Source organism: Zingiber officinale, chromosome 7B (assembly GCF_018446385.1).
Source record: "Zingiber officinale cultivar Zhangliang chromosome 7B, Zo_v1.1, whole genome shotgun sequence".
Lineage (NCBI taxonomy): Eukaryota > Viridiplantae > Streptophyta > Magnoliopsida > Zingiberales > Zingiberaceae > Zingiber > Zingiber officinale.
Genome location: NC_055999.1, coordinates 84,739,915 through 84,761,085, shown reverse-complemented (window position 1 = coordinate 84,761,085; position 21,171 = coordinate 84,739,915). Strand labels below are relative to the sequence as shown.

The 21,171-nt window shown below is 39.6% G+C and overlaps 2 protein-coding genes and 1 long non-coding RNA gene across 5 annotated transcripts; 1 reads left to right on the top strand and 2 right to left on the bottom strand.

Moving 5' to 3' along the window:
- Positions 1-7,128: 7,128 nt before the first annotated feature.
- On the bottom strand, positions 7,129-8,321 carry LOC122003892. The gene is made up of 3 exons (XR_006118146.1): positions 8,177-8,321; positions 7,938-8,026; positions 7,129-7,187 (listed from the first exon to the last, which is right to left on the bottom strand). It is a non-coding gene; the product is annotated as an uncharacterized LOC122003892 (long non-coding RNA).
- A 2,518-nt stretch (positions 8,322-10,839) lies between these two features.
- Positions 10,840-11,265, top strand: LOC122004497 (protein NEGATIVE REGULATOR OF RESISTANCE-like). Its single transcript, XM_042559374.1, has one exon. The coding sequence runs from the start codon at positions 10,840-10,842 to the stop codon at positions 11,263-11,265; it is 426 nt and encodes a 141-aa protein (XP_042415308.1).
- A 2,939-nt stretch (positions 11,266-14,204) lies between these two features.
- LOC122006180 (receptor-like cytoplasmic kinase 176) lies at positions 14,205-20,389 on the bottom strand. Of its 3 annotated transcripts, XM_042561576.1 has the most exons (7): positions 19,970-20,388; positions 19,350-19,696; positions 19,048-19,183; positions 18,761-18,903; positions 18,556-18,679; positions 16,819-16,927; positions 14,205-14,238 (listed from the first exon to the last, which is right to left on the bottom strand). In XM_042561576.1, the coding sequence occupies exons 1-7, from the start codon at positions 19,998-20,000 to the stop codon at positions 14,220-14,222; spliced, it is 909 nt and encodes a 302-aa protein (XP_042417510.1). In that variant the 5' UTR covers positions 20,001-20,388; the 3' UTR covers positions 14,205-14,219. The 3 variants fall into 3 exon arrangements, with proteins under 3 accessions (XP_042417510.1, XP_042417509.1, XP_042417508.1); XM_042561575.1 differs by lacking the exon at positions 14,205-14,238 and having other exon boundaries at positions 16,725-16,927; positions 19,970-20,389; XM_042561574.1 differs by lacking the exons at positions 14,205-14,238; positions 16,819-16,927 and adding an exon at positions 17,149-17,931 and having other exon boundaries at positions 19,970-20,387.
- Positions 20,390-21,171: the final 782 nt, after the last annotated feature.

The window sequence follows — 21,171 nt, the reverse complement described above, 5'->3', positions numbered from 1 at the left end:
TAACCCCTTCAATGCCCCAAAGCTCCCCTTAAATAAGAGGAAAGAGTTGATCACCAATCAACTCAAACCCTGACACCATCGGTGGTCCATGCACCGGTCGGTGCTATAGGCAACACCAGCTCTCTTTAGAGCCGTTTTAACGGTCATGTACCGGTCGGTGGTCTTAGGACGATTGGTGATCCCTAGTCGACAAGCACGAATGTACATGCTTACGTATTTGGATCGGTCGGTGATCCCATGACCGATCGGTGGTCCCGACATTCCTCCTCTCATCCTTTCGAGTCGCCTTTGAAGTCCTCTTCCTCGGCCTTCGTCCCTCAGATGAGCCCGCGGCTCCTCTCCGTGCCATCCTTCACGCTGCCTTGAAGTCCACTTCCTTCGGCTCCACTCCATTGCTCATCGTCCGCGCGGTCCCTCGGATGTCTTCCACACCATCCTTCACCGACTCAACGATCCGAGCCCTTGGATGAGCTTCCCGAACTTAGTCACACCAAGTCCTTATGTGTTCCACCAAGTCCTACATGACTTAAACACATATCAAATACATATGAAAGCCTAACTTAAACTCTTTGACACACACATCAAAACCTAGGTCGATTGCACCAACAATCTCCCCCTTTTTGATGTGTGGCAATATGTTTAAGTTAGGCACTAATAACAACTTTTAAAAGTACAAGCAATATGTAAATATGAAGCATAAAACCTAAGCTCCCCCTTAACACATGCTCTTAATCTTAATTTCAAAGATTTGCACCCAAGTAGATTTCTAACTTAAACCTACCCGTAGATTTCTAACTTAAACCTACTCATTTCTCCCCCTTTGACACCATCAAAAATATTGTACCAGACACGTACACATACTATGGTATCAGTTCCAACCAAATTTGAACCGAAAATTTGATTTTAAAGACCAACAGAATGCTGAAAGGCTGGTACCAGTCGACTGGTATCTGCACCAGTCGACTGGCACAAACTGAACATCAATTTCAGCCTACGGCAGCCAACTTCAGAAATCCATAAAAAATTCTAGAAAATTCGAAAAATCATGAAATTTTGAACACATATTTCTTATAATGTTCTTTAACTAAGAAAAATATGTTTTCATGAAAAGTCAACCTATTTTCAAAATTTTGACCAAGTTTCAAAAATATCGAAAACACGCAAGTTTGTATCAATTTCAAGCTCAGTTTTGCAATCATATGTTTTAAAATAGCTAGACCACAGTAAATAAAACATAGAATTGTTTTCAAAACATTTGAAATGTCCAACTATGATCTATGGGCAAGATGTCCATTAATTAAACATTTGCTTTCCCCATAGTTGACCTATGATCACTAAACATTTATACACTTCATAACTCATCAAAATGCCATAAGCATGAGTGAATTACTTGTATCATCCTAATATCTCACATTCATGGTTAGAAAATAATACAAATCATTGTGAGATAAAGGTAACCTCTACTTAGCCCTCTTGATCATAAATCTCTATCAAGGCTAAGTCCTCCCCCTTAAGGTCTCAAGTCAACCATATAGGAAAAATTTGAATTATTGACTTCCATGGTTGACTTGCCATAAAATCCTCTAACCCTTGAGGATTGATTTTGGTACCCAATAGAAATTCTTTCTAATTGGGTTGACCAAGTACTCTTTGGGGATCCATTTCCTATCTATGGTCTTTGTCTTGGATTGCCCCCTAGCAAGTAGACAATGATAGGTCTTTTCATTATTTTGTTCATTGTATCCTATCCCATTTTTCTTAAAACTTGCCCTTTGGCTCCCAATGATCATATTTAGGGTTTTTTAGCCAATTTCAAATTTTCTAAGGGCTATGGTGAGGTATTCTACTTTTTCCCTTAATTTCCTATTTTCCTCTTCTAAACATGAATCATTTGAACTTGTAGAGGAAGCATGCAAATCATCATCCCTAATAGGCAAGGATTCTAATTTTTCTTTAAGCATGCAAATGTCATTTCTCAAAGATTTGTTCTTTCTTTTTGCCTTAAACAAATCATCATTTGTGCTTGAAATAATTTTAATTAAAATATGGGGAGGAAGATTATGTACCTCACTTACCGAGAAGTCCGAATCCGAAGTTTGACCTCCCCCTTCACTTGAGCTCCCCTCTTCATCTTCACTTGAGCTCCTTCCTTCTTCTTGCTCGGATGAGGTGGAGGCTACATCATCAATCCCCATTAGAGCAAAATTGACTATGTGATGCTCTTCTTCCTCCGATGAAGATGAAGGATCATCCCATGTTGCTTTTAGGTTTTGAGCCTTCTTCCCCTTTTCTTTTGTCTTCTCCTTCTTCTTCTTCCCTTCCTTCTTTTTCAAGAGAGGACAATCATCTCTTATGTGTCCTTCTCCTTGGCAATTGTAGCAAATTATCTTCCTTGTCCTACTTTTGCTTCTTGAGCTTTTCCTATCATGAGATTTGTTAGATGAAAATTTTCTAAAAGCTCTTCTCATTTTCCTTACCATATACGCCTCTTGATCACTATCCATTGAGGCGCTCGATTCTTCGGAGTCGGAGGATGGTACCCTTTCCCTTGTTTGCCACAAGGGCTACTCCTCTTGATCTATTTGCTTCTCCCTCTAATCCCTCAACTCTTGTTTCATGAAGCTCCATTGTTGAGAAGAGTTCATCTAGAGAGGATTTCTCTAGGTCCTTTGATATGTAGTATGTATCTACAATGGAACTCCAAGTTGTGGATCTTGGAAAAGCATTTAGGGCTTTCGTAATCACGTCTCGATTTGAAAGTGTCTCACCTACACTTGTTAGTCCATTAATAATCTCCTTGATTTTACAATGTAAAATTGATACCTTTTCTCCTTTCTCAAGCTTGATATTATTGAGTTGAGTTCGAAGGAGGTCTCTTCTTGCTAATTTCGCTTCTGATGTTCCTTCATGAAGCTCCACTAGCTTTTCCCATAACTCCTTAGCGCTTGAGTAGGTTCCAACCCTTGTTATTTCTTGTTGAGGAAGGACACTTTGTAGATGATGTATGGCTTTAGCATTTGCTAAATGTTCTTCCCTTTGCTTCTTGGTCCACCTTGTTTTCTCAAGTAGCTTATTGTCTTGATCCCTAGGCACTTCGAAACCATTTTCCATGATTAGCATTATGTCAAAATCGGTTTCGAAGAATACCTCCATTCTCCTCTTCCACCAAGAGAAGTCTCCTTCGAATTTGGGTGGATGAATGTTTGAGCCGGCCATTTGATGATGTTGTTCTTCTTGGCGATTAGTCCGTTGAAGAGCGTCCTTGCTCTGATACCAATTGTTGGAGGATCGGTGGCCGGCTTGAAGGGGGGTTGGATAGCTAGGCCACCCCCAAATCGATTTCTTCTCTACAATACGTTAGTTTGCGCAAGCGGAAATATAGAAACTAAAAAAGAAACACAAACGAGAATACAAACGCTAACACGCTCGATGTAGCGTGGTTCGGAGATTGCTTGCTCCTACTCCACGGCGTGTCCTTGAGGTGGACGAGCCCTTGATCCTTTGGTGGATCAGTCCCCGGCAATCTCCGGCTAAAGCTTCTCCTTCTCGGTGGAGCAAACCTCTCACAAAGTTCTCTTCCTCTTTACAAGATGAAACTTAGGGTTTGAAGGAAGAGAGTTGGCTTGGAAGCTTTGGGCAAGATTAGAAGGTTTACAATGAGTATCAGTAACCCCTTCATGCCCCAAAGCTCCCTTAAATAAGAGGAAAGAGTTGATCACCAATCAACTCAAACCCCGACACCGGTCGATTGGTCCATGCACCAGTCGACTGGTGTGCCGTTGGACCCAGCCAACGGCTCTCTTTAGAGCCAGTTTCTGCCAACGGTTATGTACCAGTCGACTGGTCCCTTTAGTCGACAAGCACAGAATGCTTCTGTGCATTCTGTGAAGCTGGATCAGTCGACTGATCCCATGACCAGTCGACTGGTCCCAGTACATTCACTCCTCTCATCCTTTCCGGAGTCGCCTTTGAAGTCCTCTTCCTCGGCCTTCATCCCTCAGATGCACCCGAGCCCGCGGCTCCTCTCCGTGCCATCCTTCACGCTGCCTTGAAGTCCACTTCCTTCGGCTCCACTCCATTGCTCATCGTCCGCGCGGTCCCTCGGATGTTTTCCACACCATCCTTCACCGACTCAACGATCCGAGCCCTTGGATGAGCTTCCCGAACTTAGTCACACCAAGTCCTTATGTGTTCCACCAAGTCCTGCATGACTCAAACACATATCAAATACATATGAAAGCCTAACTTAAACTCTTTGACACACACATCAAAACCTAGGTCGATTGCACCAACAGTGATGAATCATATCTCGCATCATGTTTAGTATGTTAGCCATTATCTAGTAGAACGTTCATTTAGTTTTTATAGTGTTGTATAATGATCTTGGCACGTATCAGTGCTGATATCAGAGTTTCTGATACGAAATCAGAAACCCCTGATCGGTCAGCAGATCGAACAGGGGGTCTCGGATCGGTCGGTAGACCGATCAGGGAGCTGGTTTCGGCAGTCCTAACTGTCTGTTTGCAGCTGGATCGTTCAGCAGATCGATCCAGCCGCGAACAGAAAGAATCCCGATAATGGGATCGCGAACAGCACACCACTGATCGGTCAGCTGACCGATCAGTGAGCCACTGGATCGGTCAGTCCGACCGATCAGTGAGGTCCTGGATCGGTCGGCAGACCGATCCAGGTGTGTACAGAAACTCTAGTGAATCATGGATCGGTCAGTCGACCGATCCAAAGGTTCTTCCCCGTGCCAGTGTCAGTGGACCGGTCCGTGGACCGATCAGAAGTCCGGTATCAGTGGTAAATACCTTCTCTAGCATGTGTACAATTATTAGGTACATGTAAAACATTCAGTTTCAGCTTTCCCAGCACTTAGATTAGCAAAATTTTAATTATCCCAGCTTTCCGCACAGCAAATAGACAACAGTAATTGTAGCGACCAGTCTTACAGCCAGTACCCAGAAGGTGGGTCGTTACAGCCTCCTATCTCTCCTTCTTCCTTTGACAAGATCCGACCACCAACCAAGCTCCTTGAGATGAAGATGTCGCCGGCCACACAAGGAAGAAGAATAGGAGAAGAAGAGGAAGAGAGGACCGGCCGCCACCAAGGAATAGAAGAGAGGAATAATAGAAGATGTGTTGTAAGGTGAGGCACCTCTACCCTCTCTTTTATATTCCTTGGTCTTGGCAAATAAGGAAAGTTTTATAATTAAAACTTCCTTATATTCCTTGCCAATGTTTAAGAAGGAAAATTTAATTTAAAATTTCCTTATAAACCTTTAATGGTCGGCTTCTACCAATCCTCCAAAAAAGGAAAGTTTTAAACACAAAATTAAAACTTCCTAATTTGTTTTCAAAAAAAAAAAATTTAAAATATAAATTTCTCTTTAAAAATAAATCCTTTCATGGTTGTTATAAAAGGAAACTTTATAAATTAAAATCTCTCTATTAAAACATGTGGATGATTACAAAAAGAAAAATTTTCTCCAAAATTAAAATTTTCCTTTTAACTACAAATAAGGAAAGATATCAAACTTTTCTCTTAATCCTTTGTAAAAACTATAAAAGGAAAGATTTAATTTTAAAACTCTCTTTTAAATCATGACTTCCACATAAGGAAAGATTTTAAAATTAAAATCTCTTTTATTTTAATTGTGGTCGGCCACCCTTACTTGGGCTCCAAGCTAGGGGCAGCCACAACTTGGTCCATCCAAGGTTTATCTTGGCCAGCCCTTGCTTGGGCTCCAAGCTTGGCTTGGCCGGCCACCTAAGGATGGGTAAGAATGTGGGCTTTAGGTGGGTATAAGAATTTATAAATAAGAGGCTACGACAGGGACCGAGAGGAAGAATTGGTTTTGGTCTCCCGATGAACTTGAGCTTCCCATGTTCGCCCCGAACACCCAACTCAAGTTTATCAATAATAACTCATACCACTAAAGAGTTATTATTGAACTACCGCACCAATCTCATATTATTATATAGGCTCCTTCTTATCATGAGTGTATTAGTCTCCCTATGTTTAAGATATCGAATGTCCACTAATTAAATGAGTTACTGATAACTCATTTAATTAATATCTTATTCCAAGAGTAGTATCACTCAACCTTATTATCATGTCAAACTAAGTCCACCTGCAGGGTTTACATGATAATCCTTATGAGCTCCTCTTGGGGACATTATCAACCTAGATTCCTAGGACACAATTTCCTTCTATAATCAACAACACGCATTATCAAGACTCTTGATTTAATGAGCTAAATCTCACTCATTGATAAGTCAAAGAAATAAATACTAAGTACACGTGCTTGTTATTATATCGGGATTAAGAGCACACACTTCCATAATAACAAAGGTCTTGTTCTTTTATGTAGTCAATATAAAAAGAAACTACCTTAAATGGTCCTGCTCAATACACTCAGAGTGTACTAGTGTAATTTTATAGTCAAGATAAACTAATACCAAATTACCACTACAACAAAAACCCTCATAGACATCGATTTTCCACCGATGTCTATTACATTTTCGATCGATGTCTATGAAGCCGATGTAAAAGGTCTGCCATTTTAGACATCGGGTTAAAACCGATGTAGTATCACTTAACGACACCGGTGTTCGAATCGATTATTAACCGGTGTAGTATCACTTAACGACACTGTTTCATCAACAGTGTAAAATCGATGTAATATTATATGTTAATAACACCAGTTTTGGCAGCGGTATATGACCGATGTAATATTAGTTAATAACATCGATTTTGCAGCGGTGGAAAACCGATGTAATATCGGTATTTTTCACAAATTTGATTTTCGAAACAATGATAAACCAACAATAACAAAAAAAATACACAAATATTCACAAATTACACAAATATTCTTCATTCAATAGTATCCATAAAATACACAAATATTCACAAATTACATAAATAATCTTCATTCAATAGTATCCATAAAATACATAAATATTCACAAATTACATAAATAATCTTCTTACAACAGTATCCATAAAATACACAAACATTCTTTTTACATCAAAAGCTAATAGATATCAGAATCATTAAGGTAGAACATTCTTTTAACAACACATCAAGGTAGAACCGCACATCAAATGTAATCTAGCATGCATTCAGCCCACTCGAACCGCACTTCATCAATTTCAACTCTAGAGTACTTGAGATTTGTAAACTGTAAAAACACATAAATAATATATTAGTAAACCAGGACAAAAAATCATAGTTGAAAAAGTAGTAAGAGCACCAGGTAATAAGATGACTAATTTGAATGCTTAAAAGGAGACACATTCATCATTTATTTCAACCACATGATATAGTGATAGATTTATCATTCCTGGGAACTTAATATATTCCAAACCAGAAATTATTGCAACAAAATTTTCTCATAGTTGCAATTTAATTAATCAGTACTTGATGGAGGTTCAATCTTTTCATATTCAGAATACCATTCAAACATCCTGGTGTAGCAACAATGATATCAACTCCACGATTCAACTCTCTTAACTGGGGTCCTTTTTAATTAATCAATACTTGAGAAGTGCCAATGAACGTATTCTTTGTACTTCTTTTTGAAAATGGAAAAAAGAGATTTCCAACCTCTCATCAAAAAGTCCTGCCAACTATAATGATATGACTAAAGATTTTATGTTTTGTGAAACATGAGTAAAAGAGGGTGGAATTGGAATAACACTTGTTTAATTATGCACAAACAACTAAGAATTTTGAATTTAAGTAATAGCAATAAAGTTAAACTAGATAACTTGGACAACGTATGATTTGAACACATCAGAAACAATTCAAAGAAATGTCAATCAATCAAAAAAAAATTAAACCAATAAAAATCTAGCAAATAGTGCATAATTTTGAAACATAGATAATGAAAGACATTATAACTAGGGAGTCAAAGATTACCAAAAATTACCATCATTCTTGTTGAGAATTAATGACAGACAACTCTTCTTCGTACTCCATTGCGTGTAATGAGCATTCCCTTTCAATTAATAAAAATTCCTGAAAAATGTATGCCCAGTTAATTTCCTTTGTCGCATGTTTTGTTGGGGAGCTGACAGTGATACTCAAGAACAGTTCAAATCAATTTTCACGGTGTAGAACTCAAACTATGATGATTTGTTCATTCACGTAGAATACGGAGGGTAATACCTGTAACTGGTGATGACTAAACAAATGAAGGATTCCATATTCCGAAGAAGCAACTAATTCTACAAGTGCATCACGATGATCTTTTAAATTGCCCGTTTTAGCAAGAGAAACTGACACCTATTGGTGAACAAAAAAGGACCAATAAAGATTTGTTCCCTAATCTCCCTGTATCTGACAGCTTGTGGTCGTCCATTATCCCTTCTTCAGTGACATACTCAAGATTTTTTTCACAATACTTCTACCATCTTTCGTCACTGCAACATGCAACTTGATAACCAACAAGGTAAATTTGGTCTTCCAAGTACTATTAAGCAGGCAATATATAAAGCAATTATAAATGAAATATTCAAACAAGACATGCTTACTCTAGGAAAATGTTCAAATCTGGGGCTTCTACCAATCTTAATAAAAATTGGCAGTAAACAAACTGGTAGCTAAAAAAAATCTATCAAAATGCTATAAACTTCATGGGAAAATTTTGAAAAGTCTAGTAATCAACTATAGTGTTTGGAGACTTTAGTAATCAACTATAGTGTTTGGCATTTTGGTGTGGCCATATGACATTGTAAAAATGTTAGAAACAACTATAGCTAAAAAAAAATATTAAGTACCTCCTCGATGTGTCATCAAATAGCAGCTGCCTTATTTGAGTATTACTTCCCACATTCATATACTTGGCATCCTCACAGTACTTGGATGCCCACCATCTGAATTTATCTGCAACTATTTGCTTATCACCAACAGCGAGCTTTTCAATCTTTGATAGATGGACTTTATCGACCAGAGTTCCTTCAGATTCCATCTTTACTAATAGAACACCAAAAGGGCGCCAGCACTTTTCATAGAAGTCATACATTGTTCCTTGTATACTGCCTTTCAAAAACCATCGTACACGCATAAGTTTTTCTTTCAAGCAATTAAAAAGTTTTAATGTATTCACTGCATCTAAAGCAGAATATCTAATCCATGATCTTCGTTCTTCTCTTTGTAGAACATCAACAGGAGGAAGTGTGATAATTTTTCCTTCAGTTCCATCTTTCTTTAATTTTTTTTTACCAAAGATGGATTTCATTGACATCTTTCCACTGATTAATTCAACATCATCATCTGAGTTTCCTTGAGACATGATCTTTGGGTCACTTGTAAGTGCTTCAAGTGAATAACCCCCATCAGTTGTCCTAGAAGAATCAAAAAGTCGTGCAAGATGCATGGTATCCACATGGAACCCAGCAAGCTTGATCCCATTGTTTCCTATTATATGACTATCAAAGCTATAATTATGCCAAACCTACACGTTATTGAAGAGAAATACATTTAGTATCACACAACTTTGAATACAAGCATGCCTTATTCCAACTAAGAGGAAGAAGCACTAGTATAGATAAGATTATCATAAAACAAAAAGCATAATTTGAATGGAAAATAGGAAGAAACTCACGAGTGAGAGCGGCTACTCAGCTCGTTAGCATTTGTTGACCCCACAGATCTATTTCTTCCTCCATTTGTCAGAATTTTCCAAACATCATCTATGCTACCAACTTGAGGTTCTAAAATGCCAAGCACATCTTGCGTCCCATCTGATACTTGCTTTATATCCAACCTTCAGAAAAACAACAAAGCCCAACAAATTGAACCTTTACTTGGCAAGAGGTAACAAAATAGTTTTCAATCATGCATGATTACAAATCCTTCCAGGATAATTCTACCTCTTTGAGAGTTGGTCGGGACTATCTACAAGAAGATCTCTGATCTTCTCATTATAAACCTCCAACATACTGACATAAAATTCATATCTCATGAGAGAGCTTCTCTATCCAGAAATTTTGAACAGTTCTTCTAACACTCTGTAATTAACGCCTCTATTCTCTGGAATCCCTTCCATTGTTAAAGAAACATGATAGTTCAAGGAATAGATAAAATCAACTTAGCAATAGGAAATAACAACTCCTCAATCTAGCAAACAAAAATGATAAAATCAACTCAGGGTAGTGTTTGAGGAAATTCATCAAACACATTGCATGCATCAATCAATTAATACTTGCAATCAAGAGATCAAGAAGATGAAACTCTAATAGTTTTAGCTTCCACTATACTTGAGTTTCTAGGTTACACATGCAAGTTTCTAGGTTACCTGGAAGAGATGAAACCAAATCACTGCAGGTTGCTGCAAAGTATTGATGAAGAGATCACACTGCAGATAGTTTCCTGATAGATCAAATTCGTTGTGCAGTAACCCTCTGCTAAACCCCTCAGTCTACCATCTAATTAGCTGTGCTTTACTCTACATTTTGTATCAGATGGTTAGGCCTCTATCTAATTTGTAATTCTTGAGACTTTGCTTCTTCTCTATATGCTGGGGAAAAAATTCTAAATCTCCTATTCAATCGCTGCATGAGTCAAATTCAGTAAAGAATTTACAATATATAGACTTTATCAATCAGTTGTTGTTTGAAGCATGCATGAACATGGCCTGATCTCACCTTCCATTTCTCTCTTTTTTTTTAAAGATAATAATAGTAATTTAAGTAGCAGGTTTTGATCGAATTGGTTGGTTTGTCAGCTTCATACAATTTCCAATGCATGGATTGTCGTTTAATACTACTTTGCATTGCTAATGCTAAATGCTAACCTCGTTGACTCATTTTCACAAACAGGAAGGGTGCATGGATGCATCCTCCTCCCAGCGGAAGCGACGCGGCGGCGGCGACGACGGTCTCCCCTCAAAGCCTCGACCTGCTTATTCGTCGCTGCCGCGTGGAGAAAAGGGTCCCGCGGCGTCGGAGGAGGACGTGGAGGAGTTCTTCGCCATCCTGTGCCAAATGCGCGACGCGTCGCAGTCTGTGTCCGTTGGGCGAGGCACCGCGGCGTCGTTCGAGTGGGAGGACTTCTTCGGGGGCGGCGCCGAGAAGGTCGCCTGCGAGGGGGGCGATGGAGCTCGAGCGGTGACGTCGGCGGTAGATGAAGAGGCGAAACAGCCACAAGGCATCGACCTCAACGCCGATCCGGGGCCCGAGGCGGAGGGTGTGGCGGTTCCGAGCCCCCTCGGTGAGTATACCGCCCTCTCAGTGCTTTCTCCGGCTGTTTCCTAAAATCAAATGTCGCTGCTGCTCTCTAATTGGTGATCTCCTCTAGGTACCCGCGCATGCTGACCACGACCTTCCGCATGGGGCTGGCCAGCGGTTGGGTGTCCTCAGCGTGCACGGCATCGCCGTCCGCGGGGTGGCCAACCGCGGGATCACCGAAGGTAGCAGGGGTGATCGCATGAGCGACGGAGAGTGCAGCTGAGATGGAGGAGCAGAGATCGGCGGGCGAGAGTGAGCTGCCATCATCGCTACCAATTCTGGAGGCAGCGTCGGGGGGATGGAATGCAACTCCGTCACCTCGTCCTCCATGGGTTAGGCCGCCTACGCTGCTACCCTCTGCGTCCTTAGTCAAACAAAGGCAAGCTGTGCTGTGCATCGATCTAGGAAGGGGAAGAGGGAGATGAGGTTGAGAGAGATGGTCGGACGGGTAGCGGCGAGGAGGAAAGTGGTGGTGGTGTTGCGAGACAGCGCGATATAGGTTTAGGTTTGGAGGGAAGAGTGAAGTGTTACAAATTTCGGCTAAGTATTGGTGGGAAAATTAAATTATTTTATTTTATCATAGACACCGGGTTTTAAAAAACGCTGTTAAAATCGATGTCTATTAACATAAAAAAAAAGGCGTGCATAGACATCAGCTTAAAAACCGATGTCTATGAGCGAAAATCTGCGCTTATAGACACTGGTTTTTGGAAAAACCGGTGTAAAATACTCAAAGACATCGGTTTTTGCTTAAAACTGCTATTGTTCCACCGATGTCTATGAAGGTTTTTCTTGTAGTGTACACTACAACTATTCCAATGGTTTGTTCCTATCCATCTTTGTCATGAGCTACTATTTATAATTTATAAGGAACTGATAGCATAATCTTCTGTGTGTGACACCATACACCATGTTATCTACAATATAAATTAATTGAACCACTACACTTAACATATAAATATAGACATTTGACCAATGTGATTCTTTTATTTCAAAATAAATGTTTACAAAAAGTTAGGCTTTTAGTATACACTCTAACAAGTCTAACTTAATTGATAATCCCTAATGTTATAAGCGCAGTCCCCGACAACGGGACCAAACACTTGTTACGAACCACAAGTGTATAGTTACGTCGTCAGTAATAATAAAAGATATCGTATCCACGAGGGCTGGTTATAATCACTAAAGATGCCTCTAAAGCGAATTAGTTAAACAAACGATTAAAAGATCATTTACAACTAAAGATTAGAAGTAAGAGTTAAATGCAGAAATTCAGTTTTATAAAGGTTCTAGGAGTTTTGGTTTCTTTGTGAGATTCATCGATGTAATGTAATTTACCAATTCTTGTCCTCAATTGAAATGTATTCGTAAGAAGTCATCGGTTATTTCCTACAGAAAACACCAGTCAAGGACTCACATCTAAACCTTAAGTAATCAAAGAGTTATAATCCCTATCAAGTCCATTAGCGAGGCAGCCCTGTTACGACGCCCCTCGGTCATACGACATAGAAACGCATCACTAATCAATTCACATTAAGATATAGTGTTAAGCAAATCCATCCGTCCTAATTCTTTGTAGGTTCTTGCTTTACCCCTAAAGGTAATCCCCTAAAATGTCTGTTAGCGGGGCAGCCCTATCACGACGCCCCTCGGTCATATAATTCAGCCAACTCCTCAACAAGATTCCACAAGAAATACAAACAATCAATCAAGAATGGTAATTAGGCACAAAACACAACAATCCATACAAGATTGATTGATACAAAACATAACAATATCCTTGAATCAAGAAGATGGCAAATCCATGAATCTTACATCAAATTACATCACAAATACTTCCTCCTTCCTAGAACAAAAGATCTACTCCATAGACAGCGAGGAAAGAATTGAAGACAAGAAGATTAAAGACATTATGATCCAAATCAAGAAAGTAGAAAGGAATGCTTATCTCAATACGATGAGTGATCTTCGAAACCGATCCTCCGCTCTTGGAGTCGAATCTTGGATAGGAATTGCCTTCCGAACACTGGAAACTCACCCAAGAACATATCTCCCCAAAGGGAGAGCCTCCCCCTTTTCAAAGAGGAAGAAGCTCTATATATAGAGGAGGACATTTGGGCGCCACACGGCCCAGGACACGGCCATGTGAGATCCACACGGCCAGGGCGTTCCTCCTCTCGGCCAAGGTCACACAGTCGTGTGATCCTCACACAGTCGTACCATATTCCACTTCTGCCTGTTTACACGGCCATGTGAAACCACATAGCCTGGTCAATTCTTGTCTTTGGAAGAGTTGCACGCCCGTGTGGCACACACGGCCATGCCATTCTTCGGCTCTGGAAAGGCTACACGGCTGTATAATGATACACAGACAGGGCAATCTCTGCCACTGGAAAGGCTACACGACCGTGTAATCATACACGGTTATGCACTGGCTGGTAGAAGAAGGTGGCACGGCCGTGTAACTTCACACGGCCAAGGTATTCTCCCTTGCTATTGATGCTACACGACCCTGTCATGACCACACGGCCAGGGTCATTCCCCTTTGCAAGGTCGTGCGGCACTTATTGCCAAAGTCATTTTTCCTCCGTTTGGTTGTAGAATCAGCCACGAACATCAATCTTTCTCCAAATTCGACTCCTGAAAGCATAAAACGCACAAAAATAGATCTCTGAACAAAGAAGTATTTATGCTAAAGCAAAGCAAGGAACATGAAAGTGCATAGATAAAGCATGTATAAAACATAAGAATGTACGTCAAAACATGCTAAACAAGTGTATAAAATCTATGCACATCAATGAGTCATCTTAAAGTGTGCCCCTAAACTTTTGTTGTTGGATGATATGGATCAATCTCAGTTTTAATTCAAAATCACTAGCCTTGATCAGGGGTCTGACAATACAAGATCTCGAAACCTGAGATATGGGCACTGAGAAATCCTTCAGGGGTCTGACACCATTAGCTATCTTCATGGCTTCCACTTAATAGTTTTCCAAGCTCCTGAAAAGAAAAGTAAAAGTTAACAGGAAATGGACAAGAAAAGTAAAAGTTAGCAGGAAATGGACAAGAAAAGTAAAACAAGTGCAAAGTAAAAAAAAAAGGTAAATAATAAGAATAAGAAAAGAAAAGAAACGCTTTAATCCAGTCAGTTTGATATTCGACTAATATCAATCTACGTTAGTCCTCTACAACAGCGTCAAAAATTTGATGTGGTACAAATCCATAAGTGCATGAAAGTGTAGTTAAGTAATAATAAGATCAAATCCGTAGAGACTGGTGATCGAGTACTAGTCTACCAATCAGACCTAACAGATTAGCCCAAATCAGAAGTGTTGATTGTCACGAATGTGAATCAGAGTCTAAATGTGAAAGGAAAGTAAAGAGGATAAGAGAGAGAAGGAAATTAGAGTGAGATCATAATAGAAGTACAGAGTGTGATCGAGACAAGAATGCAATGCATGATCGAAGCAGGAAGATAGATCATGATCATAGAGGGATGGGCAAAGAAGGCAGCTGAAAGACAGCCAGATAAAATAATCCTAGGATTTCGGTTTCACCTCCATGCTAGCTAACACTTGATCTATGTCTCAATTCTTGTCCTCAATATTGGCTTGTGTAGGTAGACAATCCTAAGGTATCTGATATAAACTTTTGCTTCTACACTGCCATATTAACCCTAATCATTGTCTACTTTCGAAAGAATCATAATTAGCAATCGTAACCTTAAGGGGAACCCTGTCACTAGATCCCACGACCCCTAATTACACTCTTTTCCTACTATATGACAACGAATTTAGTTAGATCAATTAAGTTCTATGATCACCTAGGGTTCCTTGCAGCATACCAGGTTGAACTTTCGTATCCGACTCTCTGTGTCTCGATTTTTTATGGGTCAGAGGGTTAGGTTCTCCTTTCGGTTCATCCTCAAACATTCATGGAATACGAATCTTGTACTTTTGGCATCGAGATCGGGTTAAAATTGTATATCCATATCACAATCCAATACATCATTGAAACAAGATAATAATACACACATAGATTGAAGATTAGTGTCAACATCACATAGAGGTTACTCCCTAATTCTAGAATTCAGGAAATTCATAAATGAGGAATTGCAACTAGCAGATATGATTAACAATCTCAATCAAACAGTTTTAAATTCAGAGAAAACAATGAAGGGAAAGAAATGCTCAAGTTACTCGATGAATCTTCCTCCTAGCTGCTCCCAATGGATCCTTGATGTATAGATGACTCCGGAATGCTTTGAAGACTCCACAGTCTCCTTGGGGTCCATGGACGACCCCCGATCGAGATCCCTAGTTCGATCGGGTGAATCCCCTTTTATAGGTGTTAGACACTATTGCCCAACATGGGTCGTGCCACTAGGCACGGGCGCCTGTGTCAGGCGTTAAGGTGTAGATCTCACAGGCCACGACCGGTACCACTAGGCACGGATGCCTGTGGCGAGGCGGCCGAACATGGCATGGCTTGTGCTGCTGGGCAAGACCAAGTCGTGGCAAGGAAGTAGAACCTGCCATGGGTCGTGCCACTAGCAGTGGCGCCCGCGGCGAGGTGGCCGAACATTGCATGACCCGTGCCACTGGGCACGGGCAGGTCGTGGCAGAGAAGCAGAGCCTGCCACGAGTTGTACTACCGAGCACGATCTCCCATGGTAAGGCAGCCAAACCTGCCATGGGTCATGCCAATTGGCACGACCGCCCGTTGCATGGCAGGGCATCTTTGGCTTGTCTTTTCACTCCATGTTTCATTCCAATATTCTCTCATGTCATCCAAAATACACGAAAGCAGTATCTAGGAATAATAAAATATGAAAATAAAGTATAAAATCATGTTATCTCAAATCATACATGCAAAAATGAGTCGAATATAGTATGAAAATACAATGAAAATTCTACATACTTTACACTTATCACATATCATAATTCATATAACATTGATGAACTTCTCTTCTTGTTCACTTGTCTATTGTTTTTCCAACAAATAGGGGTGTATTCGAAGTGAACATAGTTGAACAATAAGAGGTTCAAGCTCAGGTTGATTGGTTTTTTCATAAGCTCGAGCTTGGCTCGAGTTCAATTCAAGTTTTAATTCTTAAATTCGAGCTCAATTCATATTGAAATTAAATAGTTCGTGAACAACTCGAGCTTAGTTCGAAAATAGCTCGTTTAAAAGTTAAACGAACTTAATTCGAGCTCGACTCGTTAACATATCATTTTCAGATCATTAAACAAACTCAAGCTTTAGGCATATAATCGTGCTCAAATAACTTTTGAGTGCCTCACGTGCACTCATGTCACGAGTGTTGGCACGCACGCTAGGTGTCTAGTAGATCACTTCTCTCTATATATATAAATAAGTCTTTTAATAAACATATTTATGAGTCTTTAAATTAATATGTTTGTAATCTCACGAATCAAAAAATGGTTAAGTTCGAATTCAGCTCAATAATATTTTTGAGCTTGTGAAATTATACTTCAGCTTGGCTCATAAATTTAATCGAATAAATTCGAACAAATTTTTTTAAAATCAAAATTTAAACGACTTAATTCATTTACACACCTATCACTGAGATTTCCTATCGTCATATCATCATGTGGAGATCTCAAACGTTTTCTCATTTCTGTCAACACAAATATGATATACGTCCGTTTCCTTTCCCCGAAATTGCCTGAAAAGTCAATCCAAAAAAATAATTCTCATTTCCATAGACAATATTTATTTCAGTCCGTAGAAATGTGATGAACATTAAGTGTAATTAGAATTCTACTTTTAAATAGGTATGAATTATACTCTAAAAATATACTCGGTAGAGAGAAAACCAACTACCTCCAAAACTAATCGGATAAGATTTGAACAAATGCATTTATTTTATTAATAGGTAAAATTTTCTAGCATAATAAAAAAGAAAAGCTTATATTGAATGACCAGTGACTCCATAGTCTACATATTTAGTCTCATAGTTAGGTAAGCACTCCATTGGTAGAGCAAAAGTAACTGAAGCACAAAGTAAACCATCCATTAACACACAACCAAAGGCCAAATACACTAGCAAAATCAAATGGTGAAACCAATAGCTTCGCCTAGTCAACCGAGTGGCGAGTGCTATAGACTCACCATCGAGAAGATGACGAACAAGAGAGAGCTGTACACAGTCAGGGGGCATAGATTTGCTCACGAGATTTGAGATGACATTTTGAGGTTTTATTCACTTGGTATAATAAGGGGAAGCTGCAGTGATGGGTTGAGCAACCTTTCCTAGGGAAATTTCATCTGATCTTCTACAAAACAACTTGGGTGAATCTTCTTATTACGGATGCTTTACAAGACTCAACTTGTGTTCACTGTGAGGGTTTCGGGCGATGTCTTTAGCATCCTGAAGCTGTTCCAGGGCAGTTACCACTTGGTCCATGGTTGGCCTGCGCCTTGCTTCCATGGATAAGCACTGGAGGGCAAGGGTGGCAGCAATTTGTGCTCCTGAAAGAGCGTACTGCCCTCCTAAGCGCGTGTCCAAGACACGAAATATCCTTCTCTTGCTTGTAAGGAAAGGCTTCGCCCACTCCACCAAATTTTGTTCTCCTGTTGGACGGTTCTTGTCCACCGCACGTCGTCCAGACAATAACTCTAGAAGAACAACTCCAAAGCTATACACATCGTTTTTGGAAGTCAAATGGCCTTTCATAATGGAAATAAAATGAAACTTCCATCAGTACATTTTCATGCTCAAACATCAATCATATATGGCATGCATAAGCTTTGTCCGATATATTTGTAAGGAAAAAAAAGAAACAGATTAAGAAAATAGAATAAGCTAGGCTATTTACCCACTGGATTGATTAGCCCATAACACAGACAAATCTATCTTGACAACCATATTATGTCCAATGTATCCAGTAAATGCAAAAATGGTAATGATACATCTGAAATTTTGACGTCGAGGTTACATTACTTTAGAAATAATCTATCAGCTAATCTTTTATGTACATCTAAAATCTACATGATGTTGACATATGAGACTAGCTAAATCAACATGGAAATACAGCAACTTCGCAAATTGAACATGCTCCACATGAGAATTCAATAAGGTGTGAACAAAATTGGATCCATCTAAGCTTGAAAGTTAACAGAAGACACCAATGTGTGAATGGAAAATGAGAAAATAACTAAAAAATGTTTGAACATTAGGCAAGCCATAACTAAGTGGCATAAGAAATAACTGGTTCATTATTTATAAACCATATTACTACTTAAACTTCCTCAAACAAGAAGAGTAGTATCCATCTTGTGCAAGAAGATTACCTGTTGCAAGATATTCAGGAGCTGCATATCCATAAGTTCCCATGACCCTTGTAGATACATGACTTTTGTCACCTGTTGGACCATCTTTTGCCAATCCGAAATCAGAAAGTTTTGCATTGTGGTTCTGAAATCCATAAATAAAATAATGAGTTAGAGATTGCATCAGATTTGAAATATAGATGAAACAAGAAAGAAAGACACTTACTGAATCTAAAAGGACATTAGAAGCTTTAAAATCACGATATATCACTTTTGCCGTGTCACTATGCAAAAATGCAAGCCCTTTTGCTGCTCCAAGGGCAATCTTCATACGCAGTTTCCAAGTGAGTGGTTGAACATAAGAACCCCCTGTATCAATTGGAGATGATGAGAAGAATGCTCCTCCATAACATGGAGATCTATCTATGAGAAAAAAAAGGTGCGATCTTTATAGAATAACACTGTATTACATCTACATAATGGACAGCATACTGATCAAATAGTTATACTTACTCCTGAAGAGGTGGTTCTCTAAGCTTCCTCGAGGCATAAACTCATAGACAAGAAGTCGTTGTTCATCCTCTAGGCAATATCCAATCAGCTTCACAAGATGAGGATGAGACAACTGGCCGAGGAAGTTCACCTCTGCCTACAACAAGATTTGCAGACTTAATCAGATAAAAAAAAATGTATGATGTTTTGCAGAACGCATGGGAGGATTGCTAACAATCTCACATTGTTGTTTATAAATTCTAAGAGGCATACAAAATGCAGGCACTGAGTAAGGAACATATGCACTCAGAAATGACACTCACCAACCATTCTCTGTGACCTTGAAAGCCTTCTTGGTTGAGCTTCTTCACTGCAATAACCACACCACTGCCAGGTCTCGTTGGTGTCAGCGTCTGCTCATCGATCCACCCCTTAAACACTGAACCGAAGCCTCCCTCCCCAACCACACTATCCGGTCTAAAGTTCCTGGTGGCTGTTCTCAATTCACTGAAGGTAAACCTCTTTACATTTGCTGACAGCAAGATTTCACCCTCACTGCGGGGAGTGAGAGACCCTGACGCCGCAGAGACCTTGCTGCTAGAACCACTTAACTTATTTATATCTCTGTTACTTTTGTTATAGTTCAGACACAAGCATAAAGTTAGATGTCCTGCAAAATGATCTCAAGAGGAGATGTAAGAAAACAACAAAAGTCGGCCATTATAATGTGTGGAAAAAGAGTTTGCCAGAAGATGCAATGGATCCAAACATGGCACATCTTAAACAATATTGGAAAAGACGACAAGAACCTAGAAAGTACGACAAACAACAATCTTTAGAAGCGTGAAATCCAAAAAATAAGGAAAGCGATAGAAAATCTCAAACATTTGCATCCTACACTACTAATTGAAGCCCAAAGGTAAGATCTGGTAGGGATTCTCACCTTTTGCCCGAGCACACCAGCAATTCCCCATCACAATTTGTAAAACAGCAATGAGATCGGCTCAGCCTCTTTCTCCCCCTTCCCTACACAGCTCAACGAGAAGAGTCCTCACCGATCTGGAAAGAGATTCCCTTTCCCTGCCTATCAAACGTTCCAGCAAGCGAACGCAAAAAGCGATTTCCCCTCTGAGTCCTGACCAATAAAAAGTCGATTCACCGACTTGCGGACCTCCAAACGGGAGCTCCACGGATTCAGCGACGAGGTAGAGATTTGGCGTGGCGACAGCAAGCAGAGCACAGGAAAGTGCGAAAGCAAGCAGAGCACAGGGAAGGCGACGCCGCGAGGTGTCTTCACCCGCTGTGTGCGTGCTTTCCTTCCACTTTCCCACCTTCGGCGTTGTTGACTCCCCACTGTAGTGTGGAGAAAGATGAGCGTAGGGTCGCTTGAGGATTCTCTGTTTTATACAAACTACACAGTTTCCTACGTCTCCATTAAATTATAGCCACGTGGACTGTAGGCTACGTTTCTTTTATGTACTGGATTACTATCACAGACGAGTGTTTGGCTCAGAAGATGAGATGGCACGATGCGGTGGCGGCATTAATGGCGGGCGACGGTCGCGGGTACGTAACGCTTAACGTGGTCGGAGCTTATCTGGGACGCACGGAAACACTATGTGGTTGGAATGGCATCGTTTATGGATTTATACGAAAGGATTTAGTGCATAATGTTGTTTTTTTTTTCCAAAATGAATAAGGCGCCTCATTTTTATAATTTGCATCAAAACGATATTCTACTCATTTGTATCATTACTCAACGTTCTTTAGTATTGTTTGTTATCTCTCATCTAACTTACTCTAACTTACTCGGTCAGACGGGTAGTTATTATAATAACTATTTATTTTTTTTAAAAAAATATTTATATTATAGTATTAACTTTGTTCATCTATCATTTAATTATAACAGATAAAAATTATAATTATTAATCAGAATTTAAGTGAGAGATAATAATTAGAATAGTATAAACAATATTATAGAACAGTTAAGTAAGAATACTAAAATAGGGTCCTTTTTGAAGTAGAATGGCACTACCTTTGATTTGAAAAACAAAATCCTTTTGATTTTGGCGGCCCATTACATAAAGTCTATTTTATATGAATTTTAAATTAAAAATTTTAAAATGTTTAATATAATTATATAAA

Coding starts and splice junctions, on each gene's coding strand:
- LOC122006180 (XM_042561574.1), bottom strand. CDS start 20,000: ATGGGGAATTGCTGGTGTGCTCGGGCAAAAG. Junction 19,697..19,969: donor CTGGTGTGCTCGGGCAAAAG/GTGAGAATCCCT, acceptor ATCATTTTGCAG/GACATCTAACTTTATGCTTG. Junction 18,904..19,047: donor AGAGAACCACCTCTTCAGGA/GTAAGTATAACT, acceptor CAATTGATACAG/GGGGTTCTTATGTTCAACCA.
- LOC122004497 (XM_042559374.1), top strand. CDS start 10,840: ATGGATGCATCCTCCTCCCAGCGGAAGCGACGCGGCGGCGGCGACGAC.